Source organism: Panthera tigris, chromosome B3 (genome assembly GCF_018350195.1).
Source record: "Panthera tigris isolate Pti1 chromosome B3, P.tigris_Pti1_mat1.1, whole genome shotgun sequence".
In the NCBI taxonomy this organism is placed as follows: domain Eukaryota; kingdom Metazoa; phylum Chordata; class Mammalia; order Carnivora; family Felidae; genus Panthera; species Panthera tigris.
In genome coordinates this window covers 21,488,312-21,509,150 of record NC_056665.1, presented here as the reverse complement: position 1 = coordinate 21,509,150, position 20,839 = coordinate 21,488,312, and the positions used below count along the sequence as shown (strand labels likewise).

Sequence of the window (20,839 nt, the reverse complement as noted above, 5' to 3'; positions counted from 1 at the left end):
GATGTGTCCTAGGGCTCCATTATTTGCAATCACAGCTTAAAATATGCATAAATCCAAGATGATGTAATGGGAATCTGCTGCGTTATTGGAAGATTACAAAATTAGTGATGCCGCTGAAACATCAAAGGTGTTACCATGAGGCTGGCCCCTTGGAGCCCACTACAGTTGGGAGACCCTGTGCTCAGAGACTCTGAACACCAGCCAGGTACCATGGGCACAGTCTCATTTTCTTTTTTTCTTTTTGTTTTTAATTTTTTTAATGTTTACTCATTTTTGAGAGAGAGAGAGAGAGAGCAGGGAAGGGGCAGAGAGAGAGGGAGACACAGAATCTGAAGCAGGGTCTCAGCTGTGAGCTGTGAGCACAGAGCCTTCATGTGGGGCTTGAACCCACATATCATGAGATCATGACTTGAGCCAAAGTCAGACACTGAACCAACCTTGCCACCCAGGTGCCACTTTTCTTATTTTCTTTTTAAAATCAGTTATATTTTTCCTTAGAAAATTAAAAACATGATATAAATGATGAAGCAATTAGAGGAAAAAATTCTGATTCCCCTACCACAAACACAAGTTGACAAGTTAATACATTTGCTTCTTTTTTTCCTGGCTTTATTTAGTATTCCCTCTAAAAAGAGAAATGTCTTTAGAGCAGTGCTCTTTCCGATAGCCAGGGAGTGACAACCACCCAGATGTCCATAAATTGATGAATTCCTGCAATGGAATATTACAGAGGCATAAAAAGGAATGAAGCCCAGACACCTGCTACAACATGATGAACCTTGCAAACATTCTGCTAAATGAAAGAAACCAGCCGTAAAAGGCTCCGTATTGTATGATTCCATTTATATAAAATGCCCAGAAGAGGCAAATCCATAGAGACAAAAAGTAGATTCGTGGTTGTCAGAACTGAGGGGCTGTGGGGGCTGGGGAATGACTGCTAATAAGTAAAGGACTTTTCTTTAGGGATGGCAGATGCTCTGGTGTCAGTGCAGTTTCACAATCTTGGGGATATAAAAAAAACAAAACAAAACAAAACAAAACAAAAAAACCCTACACATTTTTAAAATTTATTTGTTTATTGAAGTTTATTTATTCATCTTGAGAGAGAGATGGAGAGAGTGCGCAAGTGGGGAAGGGGCAGAGAGGGCGTCTGAAGCTGGCTCTGTGCTGACAGCAGAAAGCCCGATGTGGGGCTCGAACTCATGAACCGTGAGATCATGACCTAAGCCGAAGTCAGATGCTTAACCGACTGAGCCACGCACTGCACATTTTAAAATATGAATTTTAGGGGATGTGAATTATAGTAAAAAGAAAGTAAAAAGGGGGGGTGCCTGGGTGGCTCAGTCGGTTGAACATCCGACTTCGGCTCAGGTCATGATCTTGAGGTTCGTGAGTTCAAGCCCAACATCAGGCTCTGTGCTGACAGCTCAGACCCTGGAGCCTGCCTCAGATTCTGTGTCTCCCTCCCTCTCTCTCTCCCTCTCTCTCTCTCTCTGTGCCACCCCTGCTTGTGCTTTCTCTCTCTCTCTCTCTCTCTCAAAAATAATTTTAAAAAAACTTAAAAAAAAAAAAAAAAAGAAAGAAAGAAAGGAAAGGAAAAAGGAAAAGGTGGCCTAAAGACCCAGCTCTGCTCCCGGGCTCCAGTCTGGAGGATCACGTTACATTGTCCCTGGAAGGGCCCCTGGATAGAAGAGGGTTGGAGGTCTGGGGAAGAGGGAACACTGGCCAAGGAGAGGCGGGGGCTCTGATGACCCCCCCAGCGTTTCCTCCAGGCCAGCCCTGTCACCTCCAGGGGATGGTGATGATAAAGCACAGGAAATCAGATCTTGAGGTTCTCCCAAGCACTATCACTCGAGTCTCATGTTATCATCCCTACTCTACAGATGTGAAAACTGAGGCCCAGCACCTGAGGGGCAGCCTCAGCATGGGCCCTTACCTGGGGCTCCTACTGGTTCTCTTTGTTGTAAGGGGCCATGAGGCGAGGCCTGTCCGGCTCAAGAGTCTCTCCTTGTCTGGCCAAAGCAGGAGCATCAGCCAAACCACACAGAAATGGCCTGTGGGTTGGAGCCCAAGGCCTCCTTCTTGCTGGGGTGAGTGGGTGGCAGGTAGAGTAGGAACAATTGTGGAGTTTTAATCTTTGTGTGCCTGAAGATGGGTATCCTGTGCCAGTGCTTTGGCAGGGAAGTTGTCTGGTTCTCTGGGATGGAGAGTTTCCAGGCATGCAGGTGCTGCCCCAGGTGAGGCCCACAGGTGCTCCTGGCAGCCAGGCAAGGGCAGGTCGGGGCCCTGTGTGGGGACCCACAGCCACCTACCACTGTGCGGGAACGTCCACCAGCGTTCCCACACACAACGGCATTCCAGAGAAGCCAGAAATCCAGATTTTCACATGTAATCCCCCTCTGGGTTAATAATAGCAGAGAATTCTTCTCTTTATACAAGGGTCAAATCAAGTCCACGTGTGGGTCACATGCAGCCCTGGGATGAGCGTTTTGAGGCGTTGGCTCTAAATACATACAGGAGATAGGCAGTTTCCTTTGGCTAAATGGGTCCACAAATCAGTCATTTCACTGTAGGGTTTGCTGTTAATTTTGGCCCAAGAAACAGGGCCATTGAGTAAACAGAGACTCGCCTAACAGTAAACCAGCTCTTATGTTTGGAAGCCACTTCCCAGGATCAGTCACAGCTGGCCCAGGCCAAACGCCACTCCCTGCGGTCCTGGCCCTGTCTCCTGCCTCCCTCTCCTCCCACAGGCCCCACTCCCCCACCCCTCAACCCTCTCACCCTTCCCAGCCCCCGCCCCATCACCCCACCCCAGCCTCAGTCTTCTCAAAGGTGTCCCCCTGCAGACTCCTCCTTCCTCTTGCACATCTCCTAGAGGGTCATCCCCATGGTGTGGGCCACACTCCAGTCTTCCTACTGGTATCCTGGCTCCCCTTTGCTCCCCTATAACCCAGCCCCATAAGTTCATGCTGCCCCTCTGCCCACCACTTACTGTGACCTAAAGTCTGTGCAGAACACGTCCCACCTGCGTCTTCAGTTCCAAAGTCTGCCACATACCCAATCCATGCTCCTCAGCAAGCACCTGCAGCTCTGTCTGCCACAGGGCCTTTGCACATGCTATTCCAGCACCCTAGAATTCCCTTCTGGTCCTTCACTTCACAGTTTAAATGTATAGCCTGTTCAGCCAAGACTTCCCAACCTAACAAGCCTCCTACCCCACCCCACGTGCACACCACCATACTCTACCACACCCTCTTCTTTATTCCCTTCATGTTCTTACCACAATCAGCAATGCTCTGGTTTATCTGCTGCCTTGTTTGCTATTCTTTGCTACTTGACCACAATGGAAGCCCCCTGAGGGTAGGGCCATGACTACCTGGCTCACCTCCACCCCCAGCTCAGAGCCCTGAACCCAGCCAGCCCCACACTGGCCACATGACGGCACTCACAAAACACCTGGAACATGAAGACGTGGCAGCCTAGTTTCTGCCTTCACTTCACTACTACAAGAAACGCCCACTAAACACTCATCTCCTGGGGGGGCCTCCTCCTGCCCCTCCATGGCCCATCCCCATCTCACTGAGGTGGGAAACCCACCCCCTTCCCTCCATTTCCTCACCCACCTACTGCTCAGCACAACCTCTTGCCCTCAGTCACCCTGTTCCCGTCCCTCCCCCCTATTCTCCACATGCATCCTCACTCCCTCTGCTGTACACATGCTGTTCCACCCACCCCACCATTCCCTGTCCCCAAATGTCTTCAGCCCACCTGTCCAAATCTTGCCCATACTATGAAGTTTCCTCCTCCTACTTACCCACTCTGAACTCCTGGCACCTGGTGGTTTTTGAACCACCAGGTGAAGGCTTGACTGCATACCGCCTCTATTTCCATCATGCAACTTACTATCCTGTGATAAAACTAATGACCAGGATTTCCATTTATATCTAGTACCTCCCAGATACTGTACAGGTGTTATCCCAGCTGAGGCTGAAAGTATGCAAAGCAGTTCCCATTTCAGAGATGAAATGGGGCAGGGGAGGGGCTGCATGTGACCCACACATGGACTTGGGCAGCTCAAGGGGCTTGGGGAGCATGATGGTGGCACCACCTCTGTGTCTCCTCACTGGGCCTCACAGACAGACTTTCCAGTAAGTGAGCACTCCTGCACGTGGGATTTTAATCCTCAGTGCTAGTGTTCCTCTTATCTGGCCCTAAAGCACTTAAATAACCATTTGAGGGGCATCTGGGTGGCTCAGTCGGTTAAGCATCTGGCTTCAGCTCAGGTCATGATCTCTTGATTTTGTGAGTTCAAGCCCCACGTTGGGCTCCATGCTGACAGCTCAGAGCCTGGAGCCTGCTCAGATTCTGTCTCCCTCTCTCTACACCCCTCCCCCACTTGCACTCTCTCTCTTTCTCTCAAAAATAAATCTTAAAAAAATAATAATAACCATTTGTGATGGGCAGGAATATTTTGGATGAGTGGGCACCATCTCTGACCCAACAGGGGGATCTGAAGGGTCTATAAATGAACCACAGGAGGCTCTGCTCTTCTTTCATTTCACAAGGATGCCCTTTGTAAGATTCCATGGCTCTTTGTTGTTACCTTGGCGGTACTCAGCCCTGGTAGCAGAGGCGGGAGGGGAAGGAGGAATGTTTGACGCAGGGGTCCTCCACCTATTGCCTTTCACCTGCATCAGTGACTCCCAGCCATTCAGGAGGCTGAACCCCTCCCCACCATGAGCAGAGTCTCCTCAGGTGACCTGGGTTACCTCCCTTCTGCTCTGTGTGCACCCCACTGGGGTGTGTGGGCCCAGGGGGCCAGACTGTGGTAGGCCAGGTTGATAAGAGCTGGGCCCCCCTGGAAATGCTCCACCTGAGGGATTTATTGATTTATTTAGTCATTACAGGGTAATGAGCAACTCCTCTTTGCCAGGCACTCCTGGAGGCACTGGGGATAAAGCAGAGAACTGAACAGGGCTTCGGCTTCCATGGCTTTTGTAGGAGGAGAGAGGGAAGGGAAGAGAGGGAGGAGGTTAGTGGGATGGAATGTATGAAGGACAGAGAGCAGGGGGTGGGGGTGTGATGGGGAGCCAGAGAGCCTCCCTGAAGAGGGGACATTTGAGTACAGGCCAAAACACTGTGAGAGATTGCAGGTAAAGAGTGGCTATTGTATCTTTTGTTTATCCTCAGAAGATTCTAGAATATTTCTGGAGACTCAGCAGTAACTTGGAATTTTGAACTGAGGATGCTCTTCAGGACTAAACTTTTTTTAAAAAAATCAGTAGTTGATATTTAAAGTATAGCACTTTTTTCCCCAAGGGAAAGTATGTTAGTCACATGCTAGCATATTCATTAGGAAAAAAAAAGAAAAGATTTTTGGTGAAGCAGAGAGAAATGGGGCCATTTTGTGGATGCCAGCTGCTGTTCTTGCCCAGGGCTCCAAGGGCTGGGGTTTGGCACTCTGAAAAGGCCCCCTCCCAAGTTTGAGGGTAAGGTGTGGGCCAATACTCCCTCAGGGCAACAGATGCCCTGCACCTGCATGTAAAGGAGATGGGGGAGGGGGGCACTCCTTGATGGAGGCATTTAAATGCTGCCTGAGACAGAACAGACATTAATAAAAACAAGAAGCACATTGCTGCTTTCCAAGTTCTTCATCCACCTCTGCATATTAAATCCTGTAGGGCAGGTGGTATTTCCCCCTTTTGATGATGTGGGACCTAAGCCTAGTTGTTCAGGAGGTGGACCTTGGTTTTCTGATTGCCTACACTGCATTGCCCCTGGGTTTCCTAGGAAGTGCCCACTGACTGGTTTGTTGTGCTAGGGGGCGCTGAGAGGGAGGGCCTAGGGGACAGGCAGAGGGGGCAGGGCCTAGCAGGGGCAGGGGGCGGGGCCTAAAGACGGGGCAGGGGGAGGAGCTGAGAGGGAGTGAGGTCTAGAGGGCAGGGCACAGAGGTGGAAGGGCATTTCACCGTCGTGCCTTTCCACAACAGCTAGAACCATCCCCCAGTCTTTCCTGGTCACCTTGACATTTTTGCAGAGTATGAGTCAGTTATTTTGTAGGATGCCCCTCAGTTTGGGTTATCTGAGGTTGCTCCTGCTTAGATTCAAGTTATGCATTTTTGGCATTTTTATCTCTCATGCATTTTATTGGGAGGCTCATGGTGAATCTTTGTTCCATTACTGGTGATGTTCACTTCGCTTTAGGTGGTGTTCCCCAAATTTCTCCACTGTCAAGCCACTAATTTCCTCTTTATGATTAGTAAATACCTGTGGGAGATATATGAGATTATGTAAGCGTACTGTTATTCTTCAAACTTTTACCCACTACTTTTAGCATTCATAAACATGCGTGATAGTTGCCACATGGAGATTTTCTACGTCCATCATTCCTTCTGTATTTATTAAATGACTGACTACTGGAGGAAAGAGCGTTCCCGTCACCCCTATGTATTGAATTATGTATGGATTTATACCAGTGTGGGTCCATGGGCTCTTATTTCAGTCAAAAGGTTGTACTTCATTATTGTAAGTACTTATTTTCATGCTCAATTATCCCAGATAAAGCCAGTGAGAGTCCCTTCAAAGTGGCTTCAGTGTTCTTTTGGCAAGTTCCCACGTCAAAAGTAAACACTTACTGGCTAAACAAGATGTTCCAGGTCCTTCTTGTACTCTCCCTGCTCCAGTCTTGGATACAGTCATTTCTCCAAGAAGCCCCAGTTCGCTTCAGTGGAGAACAATATTTAGAAGCCAATATTTGAGCACTAAATATACTCGTTGGTGGTACGCCCTTTCAGTGGATAGAGCCAGGAAATACATGAATGTGTACACATACAGACATATGTGTGCATATGTGGTAGGCATACGACCCCAAAGACCCTAGCCTCCTGGTATTTACGCCTTTGTAGTTGTTGTGTTGGTCCCAGCCTACTGCTAGTGATGCTCTTGGCTAGGAATGACCGAGGTATTCACCAGAACCTGTGTTATTCACAGCGAACCTCCACAGAGACTCCCCCTGTGGAACTAATGTTGTGGCTGGACCAGCCCTGTAATTCTTATTATGACTGCAAGATGCACTTCAGCAAAAACTAGCAGGAAACTCTGAGGAACAAGATTTATTACTCACAAGCCTTGAGTGTAAGTGGCATACCCAAGGGCCACATAGCAAGGACGCAAGTAGAGATAGAGATAGCAGATCCAGAACTCTGCCTTTATTAGTGTCCAAGGGTGGGGTGTCTAAGGTTTCGAGGGTTCACTATGGTGAATTTCAGGCATGAGAGCAGGAATTAGGGCACAGGAAGGGCAAGGGTCAGTTCTCTAGGTTAACCAGCACTTTCTGAAAGAGGGAGCTTGGTGAGCGGGGGCAGCCTAGTTCTTTATTTGGCTGTTTTGTTAGTAGCTGTGTCGTATATCCGGCAGTATATTTACTCGAGATGGATGTCTTTGACATGAATGCCTCAACAGTCAAAAGCTGAATGTCAGGCACTCACATTACAAGAGAAAAAGCTTAATGTTCACTTACACTATAGTAGTCCTCTCCACCTGATTGTGGGCAGCCAGAATGGGAGACTCTTCTAATGCATGGAATACAGCCAAAGAGATATCACTTCAGATACATGGTTGTAAAGAGACCATGGCTTCTCTTGTGTGACTCTTGCACTCCCCACTCTGATGGAGGTCACCCACCATGTTGTGAGGTTCCTTGTGGAGAGGCTCACATGACAAGGAACTGACTGAGGTGCTGGGCCCAAAACCCTTGAGAGGACCTAGATCTTGGCAACAGCCACATAAGGGAGCTAGGACTGGGTGCTCCCCACTGGATTCCCTTTGGATGAGACCATGGCCCCACCCACAGCTTGGCTGAATCCCTGGGAGAGACAGAGTCAGAAGTACCCAGATATGCCACATTCAATTCCTGGTCCACAGAAACTGTGAGGTAATAAATTTTATTGTTTTAAGCACCGAGTTTGGGGACAATTTGTTATATTAAGCAATAGATAACTAATACAATATGTTATGTATACTTGTGTGTGTGTGTGTATGTGTGTATGTGTGTGTGTGTAGAGAGAGAGGGAGAGAAGGAGGGACCACACCTGCCTCTATCTGGTCTTATATCTATCTCTCTACATGTTACAAATCATGGGTACACACTGATCATTTCAATTTCAGTCCACTGCTCCAGGGATTCGTTCTAATCTTCCCCACTCTCCATGCTTGTAACCCTTCTCCAACAATGAGAAACCCAGCCCCCATTATCCACAATATATTGATTTCTTTGTTCCGTCCTAGAATACACAGAAAGTAATTTCAGAATCGCTATCCTATGTCTCTGTGAAAACCTAGCCTACTCATGGGAGTTCAGTATTTGTTAGAGCTCTTATTGTCTTTAATTGAAGGCATATAGTCCAAACAATATGAACTCTATTTTAAAAAGGGGGGCGAGTATGCTCTCCCAGCTTCTCTGGGAAGTGAGGAGTGATGTGCAAGAGGGGAAGCATATTTTCTTTCCAGACAGCAAATGCTCTGCTTGGCCATTTTGCCCTGGATTGTTCTAACACTCCACAGGAGAAGGGCTGGGACCTGGGCTTCAGGGGCTCACCACTCTGAGGTTTTTCCTTTGAGTGGATGCAGCCACTTTCCTCTCATTAGTGATGTGGTTTTCAAGCAGTCATTAAATTACTTGGAGACAAAGGTGTAGTGTTGCTTTCTGAAGGCCCCTCGGGAAGGTTTTGAATTATAATCATTCCTGTTATTCAAAAAGAAGCCAAGTAACCAGCTGACTCTTAAGACCTTCCCAGAAAGGCTCGGGGAACCATAGGTCCTTCCAGAAGGATGAAAACCCTGATCAGACTGTCTCAGCATGACTAAGACCAGGGCCAGGACTATCTGTGGAGCAACAAAAGTGGCATTGGGGCCTTGACATGACCTCATCGAGAAGGGCGTGTGTGACATGTGGTCATTGCCGGCACGCTCTGAGGAGACAGCATCCATGGACACAAGGGAACCCCTAAATTGGAATTGCTGCCCAGATGGGTGAGGGCCACAACACCCTCAGGTCACAGGTCACAGGTCACACTGTGACACTCGTTCTAGAGACTGTGGGAGAGTGGCCACGAACATGAGGCTCTGTCCTCTGCACTTTCTCCAAGATCTGATTCAGGATTCAGATGAAGCGACAAGCTAGGTCGCTCCATTTCCCTGTGTCTGCCCCCCCCCCTCAGAGATACACACACATTATATACACACCACATTTTACATAGCACACATGCCACATGCATAGCACACACCACACATATTACACACATCACACATATAATCATACCCACTCACATGCACACCATCACACATGTGCACACATCAGACCACACACACACACACCATACATTCTACACCCACACACCACACATACATCGCACACACGCACAAATACATCACACAAGCACACACATCACACGTACACAAATATCACAATACATATTGAGCCAGGCCTCAAGGAGACACAGGGAAGGATGTTGGCACCCGGTAAGGTGGACAGGTTTCCTTCCTGCCTCGCTCAGCTCTACAAAGCCACCCCGTACTGCCAACCTCCTTCAGCACATGTGCGGGCATCACATCCTCTGACACTTGCAGGGGGTGGTGACCCAGCTTGCCCTGGAAGTCCCCAAGCACCCCAAATGCTTCTCCTCTGAAGTCCCCAAGCACTCAGCACAGCACCTTGCACAAAAAAAAATCTTCAACAAATGGATGTAGGTGAATGAGAGGTCAGGAAATGAAAAATGACAACAGCTAATTATTAGAGTGGCAGAGGGTTTTTTTCCCTTTTTAAAAACTTGTTTTATTTTAGATTTTCATTTCAGGCAAACTTTCTATATTTTTAAATAGGTAATACCTTTATATAATTCAAAATTTTAAAGGAAGAAAAACCCAAAGTTTTAATTTTTTTAATATTTATTTATTTTTGAGAGAGAGAGAGCATATGAGCAGGGACAGGCAGAGAGAGGGAGACACAGAATCCAAAGTAGGCTCCAGACTCTGAGCTGTCAGCACAGAATCTGACATGGGTCCTGAACTCATGAACCATGAGATCATGACCTGAACTGAAGTCAGATGCTTAACCAACTGAGCCACCCAGGCACTCCAAAAAACCCAAAATTTTAAAGAGAAAAATATAAGTTCCTGCACGTGGGCATTTATTGCATCTTTATTCATGTTTGCCAAAACTTGGAAGCCACCAACTTCAGTGGGTAAGTGGATAAATAAACTGTGGCTCATCCAGACAATGAAATATTACTCAACACTAAAAAGAAATGAGCTGTCAGGCCATGGAAAGGCATAGAGCAATCTTAAGTGCATATTAGTAAGGGAAAGAGGCCAGTCTGAAAAGGCTGCATATGTATGATTCCAACTATAGGACATTCTGGAAAGGGCAAAACTATGGACAATAAAAAGATGAGTGGTTGCCAGGAGGTGGGGTAAGATAGGGATAAATAGGCAGAACACTGAGGATTTTTAGGGCAATAAAACTATTCTGCATGATACTATAGTGGTGAACACATGTCATTATACATTTGTCAAATCCCTAAAATATTCAATGTTAAGAGTGAACCCTAAGTAAACTGTGAACTTTAGGTGATTATGAAGAGTCAATGTAGGTTCAACTTTGGTAACAAAGGTACCACTTTGGTAGACAATGCTGATAATTATGAGTCTGGGCATGTGTATATGGGAACTCTCTCTACCTCCGTTTCAGTTTTGTTATAAACTAAAACTGCTCTTAAAAAATGAAGTCTTTTTCGGGGTACCTGCGTGGCTCAGTCGGTTGGGTGTCTGCCTCCAGCTCAAGTCATGATCTCACAGCTCGTGAGTTTGAGACCCACGTCAAGCTCTGTGCTGACAGCTCAGAACCTGGAGCCTGCTTCAGATTCTGTGTCTCCCTCTTCCTCCCCCTGTGTTTGCCCCTTCCTGCTTGTGCTCTGGCTCTTTGTCAAAAATAGGTAAACACCAAAAAATTTTAAAAGTAATAAAGTCTTTCTCAAGAATTTAAAAGGTGTGTCCTCTTCACTCATCACCCATGTTCCCCAGGCCTCCAGATCCCATCTCTTGGAGGGAACCATGTTAGCTACTCCTTGTGAGCCCTTCCCAGTATATTATGTCTATTGTCAAGCAAGTGTGTTTTCATATTAATATTTCTTCTCTGTAACTTTAATGACAATACCCGAGAGATTATTCCATGTCTTACTTTTTTACTTACTATAGCTTGGTGATCATTTCCTATTGATACAGAGAGAAAGTCTTATTTTTTTAATAGCTACAGAGAATTCTATTGATGATTGTTCCATAACACAGGTACAATCCCCTACTGATAGTAGGTGATGTCCAGTCTTTTGATATCATGAACAGTGGTTGCAATAAATAAATGAATATGTGTCATTTTGCATGTATTCAGGGATACTGATAGAGTAAAATACTAAATGGTCAAAAGGTATATGCTTTGTAATTTTGATATTATTGCCAAATTGCCCTTGTTAGAGGTTGTACCAACTTCTAGTTCCAGCAGCCATGTTATATAAGTACCCATTTCTTCACAACCTTCAATATTTTTAATGATAAAAATAACATTCAGTGAATCTGAGCACCAGTTAGAGAGTCCACTTGTAAAATTACTATGGTGTATGGGTGCCTGGGAGTCCAAAGAAGATGAGGTTCTTGATAGCGACAAAGTCCTAATCGGATGCTTGCAGACTTTGTTGGCTTTTCCAGTAACTCACATTTATACCAGGGCTTGTCTGGGCACTGGCTTGCTCAGGACGGCATAATGCCCCCTTTGCAGACTTTGACTTGCATGCAAAGCCTAGGTTTTGTAGCCCTATGGAAACCATGAATACATACTTCCAAGCCATTTCTCTGAAAAAGATTCTTAAAGAGTTGCATCCACCATTATTGAAGGTGTCTATTCAGATGTTTTGGTCAGACTTCCTGTTAATGATTTTTTTTTTTAAGTAAAAGAATGAACTCTGATGATTGTGTGGGACTATATTGGTCTAGTTTTCACTTCTTTCTCTTCCAGGGACAGAAAGCTTGGATAGAAAAAACCTTCTGCAAGAGAGAATGTGTCTTTGTAATTCCCAGCACTAAAGACCCTAACAGGTAAATTGGAAGTCACACCTAAGACATTATCCAAACCAGCACTTGTTCACCAGTTGCCAGCAACTATTCTTGTACTTTCAGGAGGGGGAAGAGGAGGGAAGAAGAATGGCTAGAATCCATTCCCTATGGGAGAGATTAATCTGGGAATACTTCAGCTAAGAAGCTTCTCTGTCAAGATGCAGGAAAGATTGTTGTCTGACACTCATCCTAATCTAATGTGAACTCTCATAACTAGATGGGCCCTCAGTGTTCTTCCTAGTCTTAGGGAGATCAAGATTTCCAGGGTAGCTTCATGGCTTCCTGTTAGAGTTTCATAATGCTATTTAGGTAAATAGGTACCTCCAACACAGTTAAGATCTGAATGGTTAAGTGAACTAGATGTAACTCTATGAAAAGGTGTAGTTTGTACACAAAATGTCAATTTCATTCACCTAAATAAAAATGAATCTGTTGGGGCATGTGAGTGGCTCAGTCAGTTGAGCGTCTGACTCTTAATTTCAGCTCAGGTCATGATCCCTGGGTCATGGGATGGGGCCCCGCGATGGTCTCAATGCTGAGCTGAGCATGGAGCCTGCTTAAGATTCTCTCTCTCTCTCTCTCTCTCTCTCTCTGACCCTCCCCTGATTCTGTGCCCTCTATTTCTCTCTGTATCTCTCTCTGTTAAAGTAAAAAAAAATTAGGGGCACCTGGGTGGCTCAGTTGGTTGAGAGTCTGACTTCCTCTCATGTCATGATCTCACGGTTGGTGAGTTCAAGCCCTGTGTCGGGCTCTGTGCTAACAGCTCAGAGCCTGAAGCCTGCTTCAGATTCTGTGTCTCCCTCTCTCTGTGTTCTGTCTTTCTCTCTCTCTCAAAAATAAATAAACATTAAAAATATTATTTTAAAAAATTAAAATAAAAAAAATTTTTAAAGAAAATGAATCTGTTATAAACTAAACAGAAGGTCTTCTAAAGCCATGAAAGTGATCAGAAATGAATTTAGCTAAACCTTACCATCTCTGAGGACAACAGCTATGGGCTGATTTTGGAGAGCCACTGAGAGGATTCACCCAATATGAAATCCATGCAGATAGGATCACTGACACAGAGCACACAGACTCTCAGACATCACCTAGGTCAGATATGACACATGCAACGTCAGCCCCACCATGTCCCCATGTTCGCCCCCTCCACTACCCCCCTGTAGATTCCTCTCCCTGCTTAAATGCCAGTGATTATCCCCCAAGTCAAGAAATATGCATTAGGGGATAATGTCAAAGATCACGAAAGTCGTTCTTTTGTTGAACCTAAATGTCCCTCCTTATTTCAGTGGCACCCAGACCCTCCTTGATGGAAACTACCTATGCCAGCCCTCCTTAGCATCTGCTGTACTGCAGTCCCCCACATAGCCAAGTGGCTGGGCAGCAGAAGGAGCAGAAAAAGCTTCAGGGACTCACACATGAGACTCTTCTGTGAGCTGCATGGATTCTCTAGCATGGGGTTAAAAAAAAATCCTGGAATGAAAAAATAACCATTTAAAGTCCCTGAAAATGATCCCAAGGGCCAATAGGAAATAGAGAAATATCTATACAAAAACACCTACAAAAATTCAATAGAAAGGCTAGAGTTTGCGGTATTTGAAGCATGAGAGCTCTGTCCCTTCCCCTTCCTGGCTCAATAAGATCAAACTACATCTAAAGGAAGCAGAAGGAAATATTAAATAAAATGGAATAAAATAGAAAATTTTGAAACAATAGAGAAAAATCAATGTAACCGAAAGCTATTTCTTGGAAAAGATCAACAAAATTGACAAACCTTTAGGTAGACTGATGAAGAATTCAAATTACTAGAATCAGAAATGAAAAGATATTACTACCAATCTTACAGAAACAGAAATGAATACAAAGGAATACTAATTTATACACTAATTACAAAAAATTAAATAACTTAGGTGAAATGGACAAATTCCTAGGAAGACACAAATTACTAGACCAATTCAAGAAGAAATATGCAATCTAAATAGACCTATATGAAATTAAGACATAGGATTAGTATCAAAAATGACCCACAAAGAAAAGCTTAGGTCCAGATGACTTCACTGCTGAATTGTACTAAATATTTTTCAAAGAATTACACAAATAATCACAAAAATGTCAAAAAAATAGAAGATGAGAAAACATTCCTCAACTCAGTTCCTGGTTTCATGAGGCCAGTACTACCTGTATATTAAAACCAAAGACACCACAAAAAAGGAAAACTACATAATAATATTTTTTGTGAGTATGGATGCAGAAATCCTGAACAAATACTATCAAACCAAATATAGCAACATATAAAAACATAATCAACTGGGATTTATCCCAGGGATGCAAAGTTGGTTTCACATCAGAAAATCAACTAATGCAATACATCACATAAATAGAATAAAAACAAAAATAACATAATCATCTCAACTGACAAAAAAGCATTTGGTAAAATTCAACACCTTTTATGATTAAAAATTGAGGAATTTCTTCAATCTAATAAAGGACATCTATGAAAATCCACAGTTATCATCATACTTAATGGTGAATGATTGGATGCTTTGCCTCTAATATCAGAGATAAGGATGTCCACTCTCACCACTTCTATCCAAAACTGTACTAGAGGTCTTAGCCAAGGAAATTAGGATAAAGAAATAAAAGGCACCCATAGTGGAAAAGAAAAAGTAGCTATCTTTATTGGCAGATGACATAATGTTGTATATAGAAAATCCTAAGTATTCACTAAAAAAAAACTCTTGTAACTAGTAAGCAAGTTCAGCAAGGTTGAAGTATAAAATAAAAATCAGTAAACAAAAATTATGTTTATATCTATCTACTTGCAATGAACAATGAAATAAAATGAAACTAACAAAACAATTCCATGTACAATATCATCAAAAGGAAAAAGATACTTTGGAATAAACTTAGAAAAGAAGTGCAAAACCTATACTCTGAAAAGTGCAAAACACTGTTGAAAGAAATTAACAAAGATCCAAATAATTGGAAAAACAGCCCATGTTCATGGATCAGAAGAGTTAACATTGTTAACAATATTCACAAATTGATCTACAGATTCAATGCAGTCCATATCAGAATCCCAGCTTGCTTCTTTGCAAAAATTGACAAGCAGACTGATATGGAATTGCAATGGATACAGAATAGCCAAAGCAATATCATTTAAAAAAAAAAAAAAAAAGAACAAAGTAGGAAGACTCACACACTACTTGATTTCAAAACTTACTACAAAGCTACCGTAATCAAAGTAGTATGGTACTGGCATAAGGATAGACATACAGACCAATGGAATAGAATCAGGAGTCCAGAAATAACCATACATTTGTAGACAATTGATGTTTCAGCAAGGTTACCAAAACAGAGAAAGAATAGTCTCTTCATCAAATGGTGTGGAAACAACTGCGTATCATGATGCAAAGAATGTATTTAGACCCCCACCTCATACCATATATAAAAATTAGCTCAAAGTGTATCAAAAACCTAGGGGCACCTTGTTGGCTCAGTCTCAAGCATCTGACTCCTGATTTCAGCTCAGGTCATGATTTCATAGTCGGGATGGAGGCTCACTTTGGGCTCTGCTCTGGGAATGGAGCCTGCTTAAGATTCTCTCCCTCACCCTCTGTCCCTCCCCAGCTCAGGCTCTCTCTAAAATTAAAAAAAAAAACAAAAAAACTGGGGCACCTGGGTGGCTCAGTCGGTTGGGCATTCAACTTCAGCACAGGTCATGATCTCGCAGTCAGTGAGTTCAAGCCCTACATCGGGCCCTGTGCTGACAGCTCAGAGCCTGGAGCCTGCTTCAGATTCTGTGTCTCCCTCTCTGCTCCTCCCCTGCTAGCACTCTGTCTCTCAAAAATGAATAAAATGTTAAAAAAAAACTATCAAAAACATAAATGTAGGGGTTTAAACTATAAAACTCTTAGACAAAAACATAGGAGCAAATCTTCATGACTTTGGATTTAGCAAGAGATTGTTAAATTTGACAATAAAAGTATAAGCAGAAAAAGGACTATATTTTCAAGGTTACTAATGTAGAGAAATGTTTTATTAAGCAACAGAAGAATTCAACAATTTGAAAATTCCTGGAAGATCAATTCTGTCTGTATCAGGAGGACATGATTACACTTTGTCACAGCATGTTTGATAATTGATGCCCATGTTGATGTTTTCAAGACATCAAAAAAGAGTTAAAATATATGCAGTACAGAAGGACAACTATCCAATGTGCTTTAAATGGACTGGTATGTAAATAGATATAAGTTGATTATCTGGAAAAGGCCATCATAAGGGACATTTCTATCCTTAACAGAGCCATATAAGGAAAGTGTTAGTCTGCCCCTGTTCAGGTGCTACCCTCCTGTTGAGTTTAACTCCTCTTAAGGAGGAAAATGTTATGGAAAGACTGTTTTGTCCTTGTTTTCAGGTGTTGTTGTGGCCAGCTTACCAACCAGCATATCCCCCCTCTGCCAAGTGTAACATCTAGCAAAAATGAAGAGGAAAATAAACAGGTGGAGACTCAGCCCGAAAAATGGTCTGTCAGCAAACACACCCAGAGCTACCCAACAGATTCCTATGGAACTCTTGAATTCCAGGGTGGTGGATACTCCAATAAAGCCATGGTAAGACAGGCTTTAAAAAGGGATGCCACTGTGTAAGCTCACAGTCTCTATCAGAGGCCCAGTCTCCCAGCTCCCCAGACTGCAGACACCTGGATCTTCTTTCAGGGTGTGACTCAGTCTTCCTAGATATTTCATTGTAAAGGGAAGAAATATAACTGCACACTCAACTTTTTAGCCATGAGATTTCGAAACTGAGCAATCTTATAAAGAGCACGTAGTGTCACTAAGTTCATACCAGAATTGTGAATCTACAAATCATGCAACCATACTCATCACTGAGTGATGAGTGAGAAATTACGCTATTTGTTTTTTGAGGTTGTTTGGGGTTTGCTTTTGTTTTTTATAACTGTGAACCTTCCACTCCCCCTTGAATGGGTTAGGAGTGTCTGGAAATATTTCCCTCTGAAGTTCATCCACAGCCTCCCTGGGCCTGCATTCAGCTGGCCCAAGAAGACTAAGGTCTTTCACATTTTCACGTAAACAGGGAGTGCCCTCTGCCTTTCAGATGAGCCCTGCCAGAGAAGGGAGGCGTCAGCACTGTGATCCCTTTCAGCTAATTCTGAATAATACTCCCACATGTCCAGTCAGATCGTTTTTGCAATTTCATTTTATTCCACTGGCCCAATGTCATTGTACAAATAAAATTCAGTTGCGTTCCAAATAGCACAACAGAGTCTTCTGGAATGGCACCCTACATATCGGCATGGACACAAAGAGGCTGTTCATAGCGGCAAAGGCATCTGACCATTAATTTCTTCTTCACCTTGGGAAATGGTCAAATCCAGAGATTAACCCAGGATCCCCATTGTCAGCACCAACACAATGTGGCCAGTGAGCACTCCCTCAACAATGCCCTGTCTAACCTCTGGAGACATAGTTCTAGCTGGGCCCCTTTGGAATTGATTTTCTCAAGATTGAGGATTGCCAGGTAAAACACAGGACACCCAGCTGTATTTGGATTTCAGATAAACAACAGATAATTTTTTAGTATAAGCATGTGCCAAATATTGCATAGGTCATACTTACGATAAAACATTTTTCAATGTTCACATAAAATTCAAATTTAACTGGGTGTCCTATATTTTTATTTGCTAAATCTGGCAACTCTTCCAAAGTTCCTTTCCCTCACTTAGCCACAGACGCACACAGAAGGACAGAAAGCCAAAACCAAAAGTGGTTGGACACGAACAGTAACCCTGTTCCCCTGTGATACAAGAGGAAAACCAAGAACAGGTACGAGCAACACATACTCTTTTGCAGTATATCCGTGTATCCTATGACACCAAGCCAGATTCGCTGCTTCATCTCATGGTTAAAGACTGGCAGCTGGAACTCCCCAAGCTCTTAATATCTGTGCATGGAGGCCTCCAGAACTTTGAGATGCAACCCAAGCTGAAACAGGTCTTTGGAAAAGGTCTGATCAAAGCCGCCATGACCACTGGGGCCTGGATTTTCACTGGGGGCGTCAGTACCGGTAAGAGCAGGCCCCTCCCCTTCCTGTAAACATACAAACCCAGAACTCATTATAGTTCCCAAAGAGTTGTTGAATAATTAAGATCAAAAAAACAAAACATATTGCAACCTGACAATATTTATGACAGAAGTGAAATCTTTGTCCAGTAGCTTATTTTTTTATTTTTATATTTTAGTGACAATGGTCAACATTTCCAGCACCCACGATGTGCCATTCCTCGAACTGAGTCCTGTACAAGCCTTGTTCTCACTGAGGCCCTTGACAATCCTTTTTGCCATCCTATGGGAGAGGAAACAGAGGAAGGGAAGGGTTAGGGCCATGCCAAGCAGTCTGACTCTTGACTTTGGCTGAATGTAGCCAAGGAGCCCCACTCACTTCCATCTTTAGGTCTTAGAAATTTGTAAAGGAAATCCCTGTACCATTGCTTTGGTTTTTGGTTTTTGTTTTCCCTTTTCTAGGAGCTAATGCAGGGTGACCAGTTATCATGAGCTCAGACTTCTAATGTACTTTCTTTTAATGATGAAGATCATTATGCTTCAACCCTATTCCATAGGGAATGGAGTGGTTCAGAGAAGGGGTCCCTAAAGTTCATAAGTAATGGTATGATGGGAGGAAAGGGCCTAAAAATATGATCCATGGCTATTTGTAGGTGTTATCAGCCACGTAGGGGATGCCTTAAAAGACCACTCCTCCAAATCCAGAGGTCGGGTTTGTGCTATAGGAATTGCTCCGTGGGGCATCGTGGAAAACAAGGAAGACCTGGTTGGAAAGGATGTAAGTGTTTTCTCCCCAGATATTGGCAATTTTTCAAATCAAAGTCTTTATATTGAGATAACTGTGGATTCCCTTGCAGTTGTAAGAATAATAAAGAGAGGTCCCATATGTCCTTCCTCCTTTTCCCAATGGTAACATGTTGCCAAATGTGGTATAGTATCACAACCAGGATATTCATATCAATACAGTCAAGATACAGAGTATTTCCATCACCATTAGCATCACTCATGTTGTCCTTTAATATCCATGCCTAATTCTCTCTGACCTCTACCATCTCTTTAACCTCTGGCAGCCACTAATCTTCCCCTTATCTCTATAATGTTATTATTTCAAGAATGTTCTATAAATGGGATCATGCACTATGTAACCTTGAAGACTGCTGTTTTGTGATTTTTTTTTTATTGTTGTTGTTTTATTCCACATTCCTAGAGATCCATCCAGGTTGTCGTGTGTATCAATGGTTCGTTCCCTCTTATTTCTGAGTGGTTTTCCACAGTATGGGTGTATACCACAGTTTGTTTACCTGTGTATCTGTTGAAGCGCATCTGAGTTGTTTCCAGTTTGGCTATCACAAATGAAGTAACCATAAATGTTCATGTACAGGATTTTGTGTTACTGTCAGTTTTCATTTCTCTACAGTAAATGCCCAGAAGTGTGATTGCTGGGTTGTCATTATCTAAAATGATTTATTTGTTTTTTCTAATTTAATATAGAAATTTGCAAACAGAAATTTTCAACAGAGAGAGGACAGGGAAGCAAGAGTAGGTTTAAGTGCACAGTTAGATGAAGTTGCCACTACATACGTATGTATACTGCCTGCTTCCCCTGGTAGTCTTAATGTCTACGTTCTGCAGCGCTGATCTATGTTGTGCATTTTGCCAGGTAACGAGAGTGTACCAGACTATGTCCAACCCCCTAAGCAAGCTCTCTTTGCTCAACAACTCACACACTCACTTCATCCTGGCCGACAATGGCACCCTGGGCAAATACGGTGCCGAGGTGAAGCTGCGGAGGCAGCTGGAGAAGCACATCTCTCTGCAGAAAATTAACACAAGTAAGTTCTGGCAAAGCCCATGGGTGCTGGGCTGCCACCCCTGCCATGAAACCCAGGCTTAAATGGAAACTTCCCAAGTGTGTTTAGAGTTTCCACTTTGATTCTCATCAGATCCACAGAACAACAGATCAACAGACTCGTCTAGAGCCCTTAGTCTGGCCAGGTACCAAATCACACTTGCTGAGCTGTGTGGTGATACTCTGCCCCAGGTTTACAGGGAGGGGCCATGTGAGAAACAGCCCTATAGCAGTTGTCATGGTGACAGCATTGCCCATCATGTTGCCCAGTGTAATTACTGTAGTTATTTTTGTAATGTTTGAACACAAAGAAAGTTCCTCACTCAAAGACATAGTAGGATTTCTCCTGTCAACTAAGTGTTAGTTGATCATTAAATTAAATATCTCTGTAGCTCTGGGTCTCTCACCCAGACTAAGGTGGGCTGGATGGGGAGACTTGTGGAGACAGCCACAGGAAACATCTGCTCCCCATGGCCCCACCTGTGCTGGTGGCACAGCCCTACAGCAGGGCTGCCTCCAGGGGGTGGGTGGTGAGGTCAAGCTCAAGAGAAAGGAACAAACCACAACCAGATGAAATGATAATGACTGGTTAGGATGAAAATAACTTGTTATCTCTTGAAATGTGCTCCCACTCTGGCAATACTTATTGCCAAAATATTATTAAAATATTTTAAAGACTATTTTGTTTTCACCATCCCTGGTAAGGTTTTTGTGAAAGCCAGTCTAAGCCTGGAAATGGTCATTG

The 20,839-nt window shown here is 43.8% G+C and overlaps 1 protein-coding gene across 1 annotated transcript in view; it reads left to right on the top strand.

Moving 5' to 3' along the window:
• TRPM1 (transient receptor potential cation channel subfamily M member 1) overlaps positions 1–20,839 on the top strand; it is a 95,170-nt gene that overhangs the window by 14,287 nt on the left and 60,044 nt on the right. The window contains exons 3-7 of the mRNA XM_042988262.1: positions 12,065–12,144; positions 16,580–16,775; positions 18,036–18,249; positions 18,899–19,023; positions 19,906–20,077. Coding sequence (XP_042844196.1) covers positions 12,065–12,144; positions 16,580–16,775; positions 18,036–18,249; positions 18,899–19,023; positions 19,906–20,077 — 787 coding nt within the window. The remainder of the gene's footprint in view (positions 1–12,064; positions 12,145–16,579; positions 16,776–18,035; positions 18,250–18,898; positions 19,024–19,905; positions 20,078–20,839) is intronic.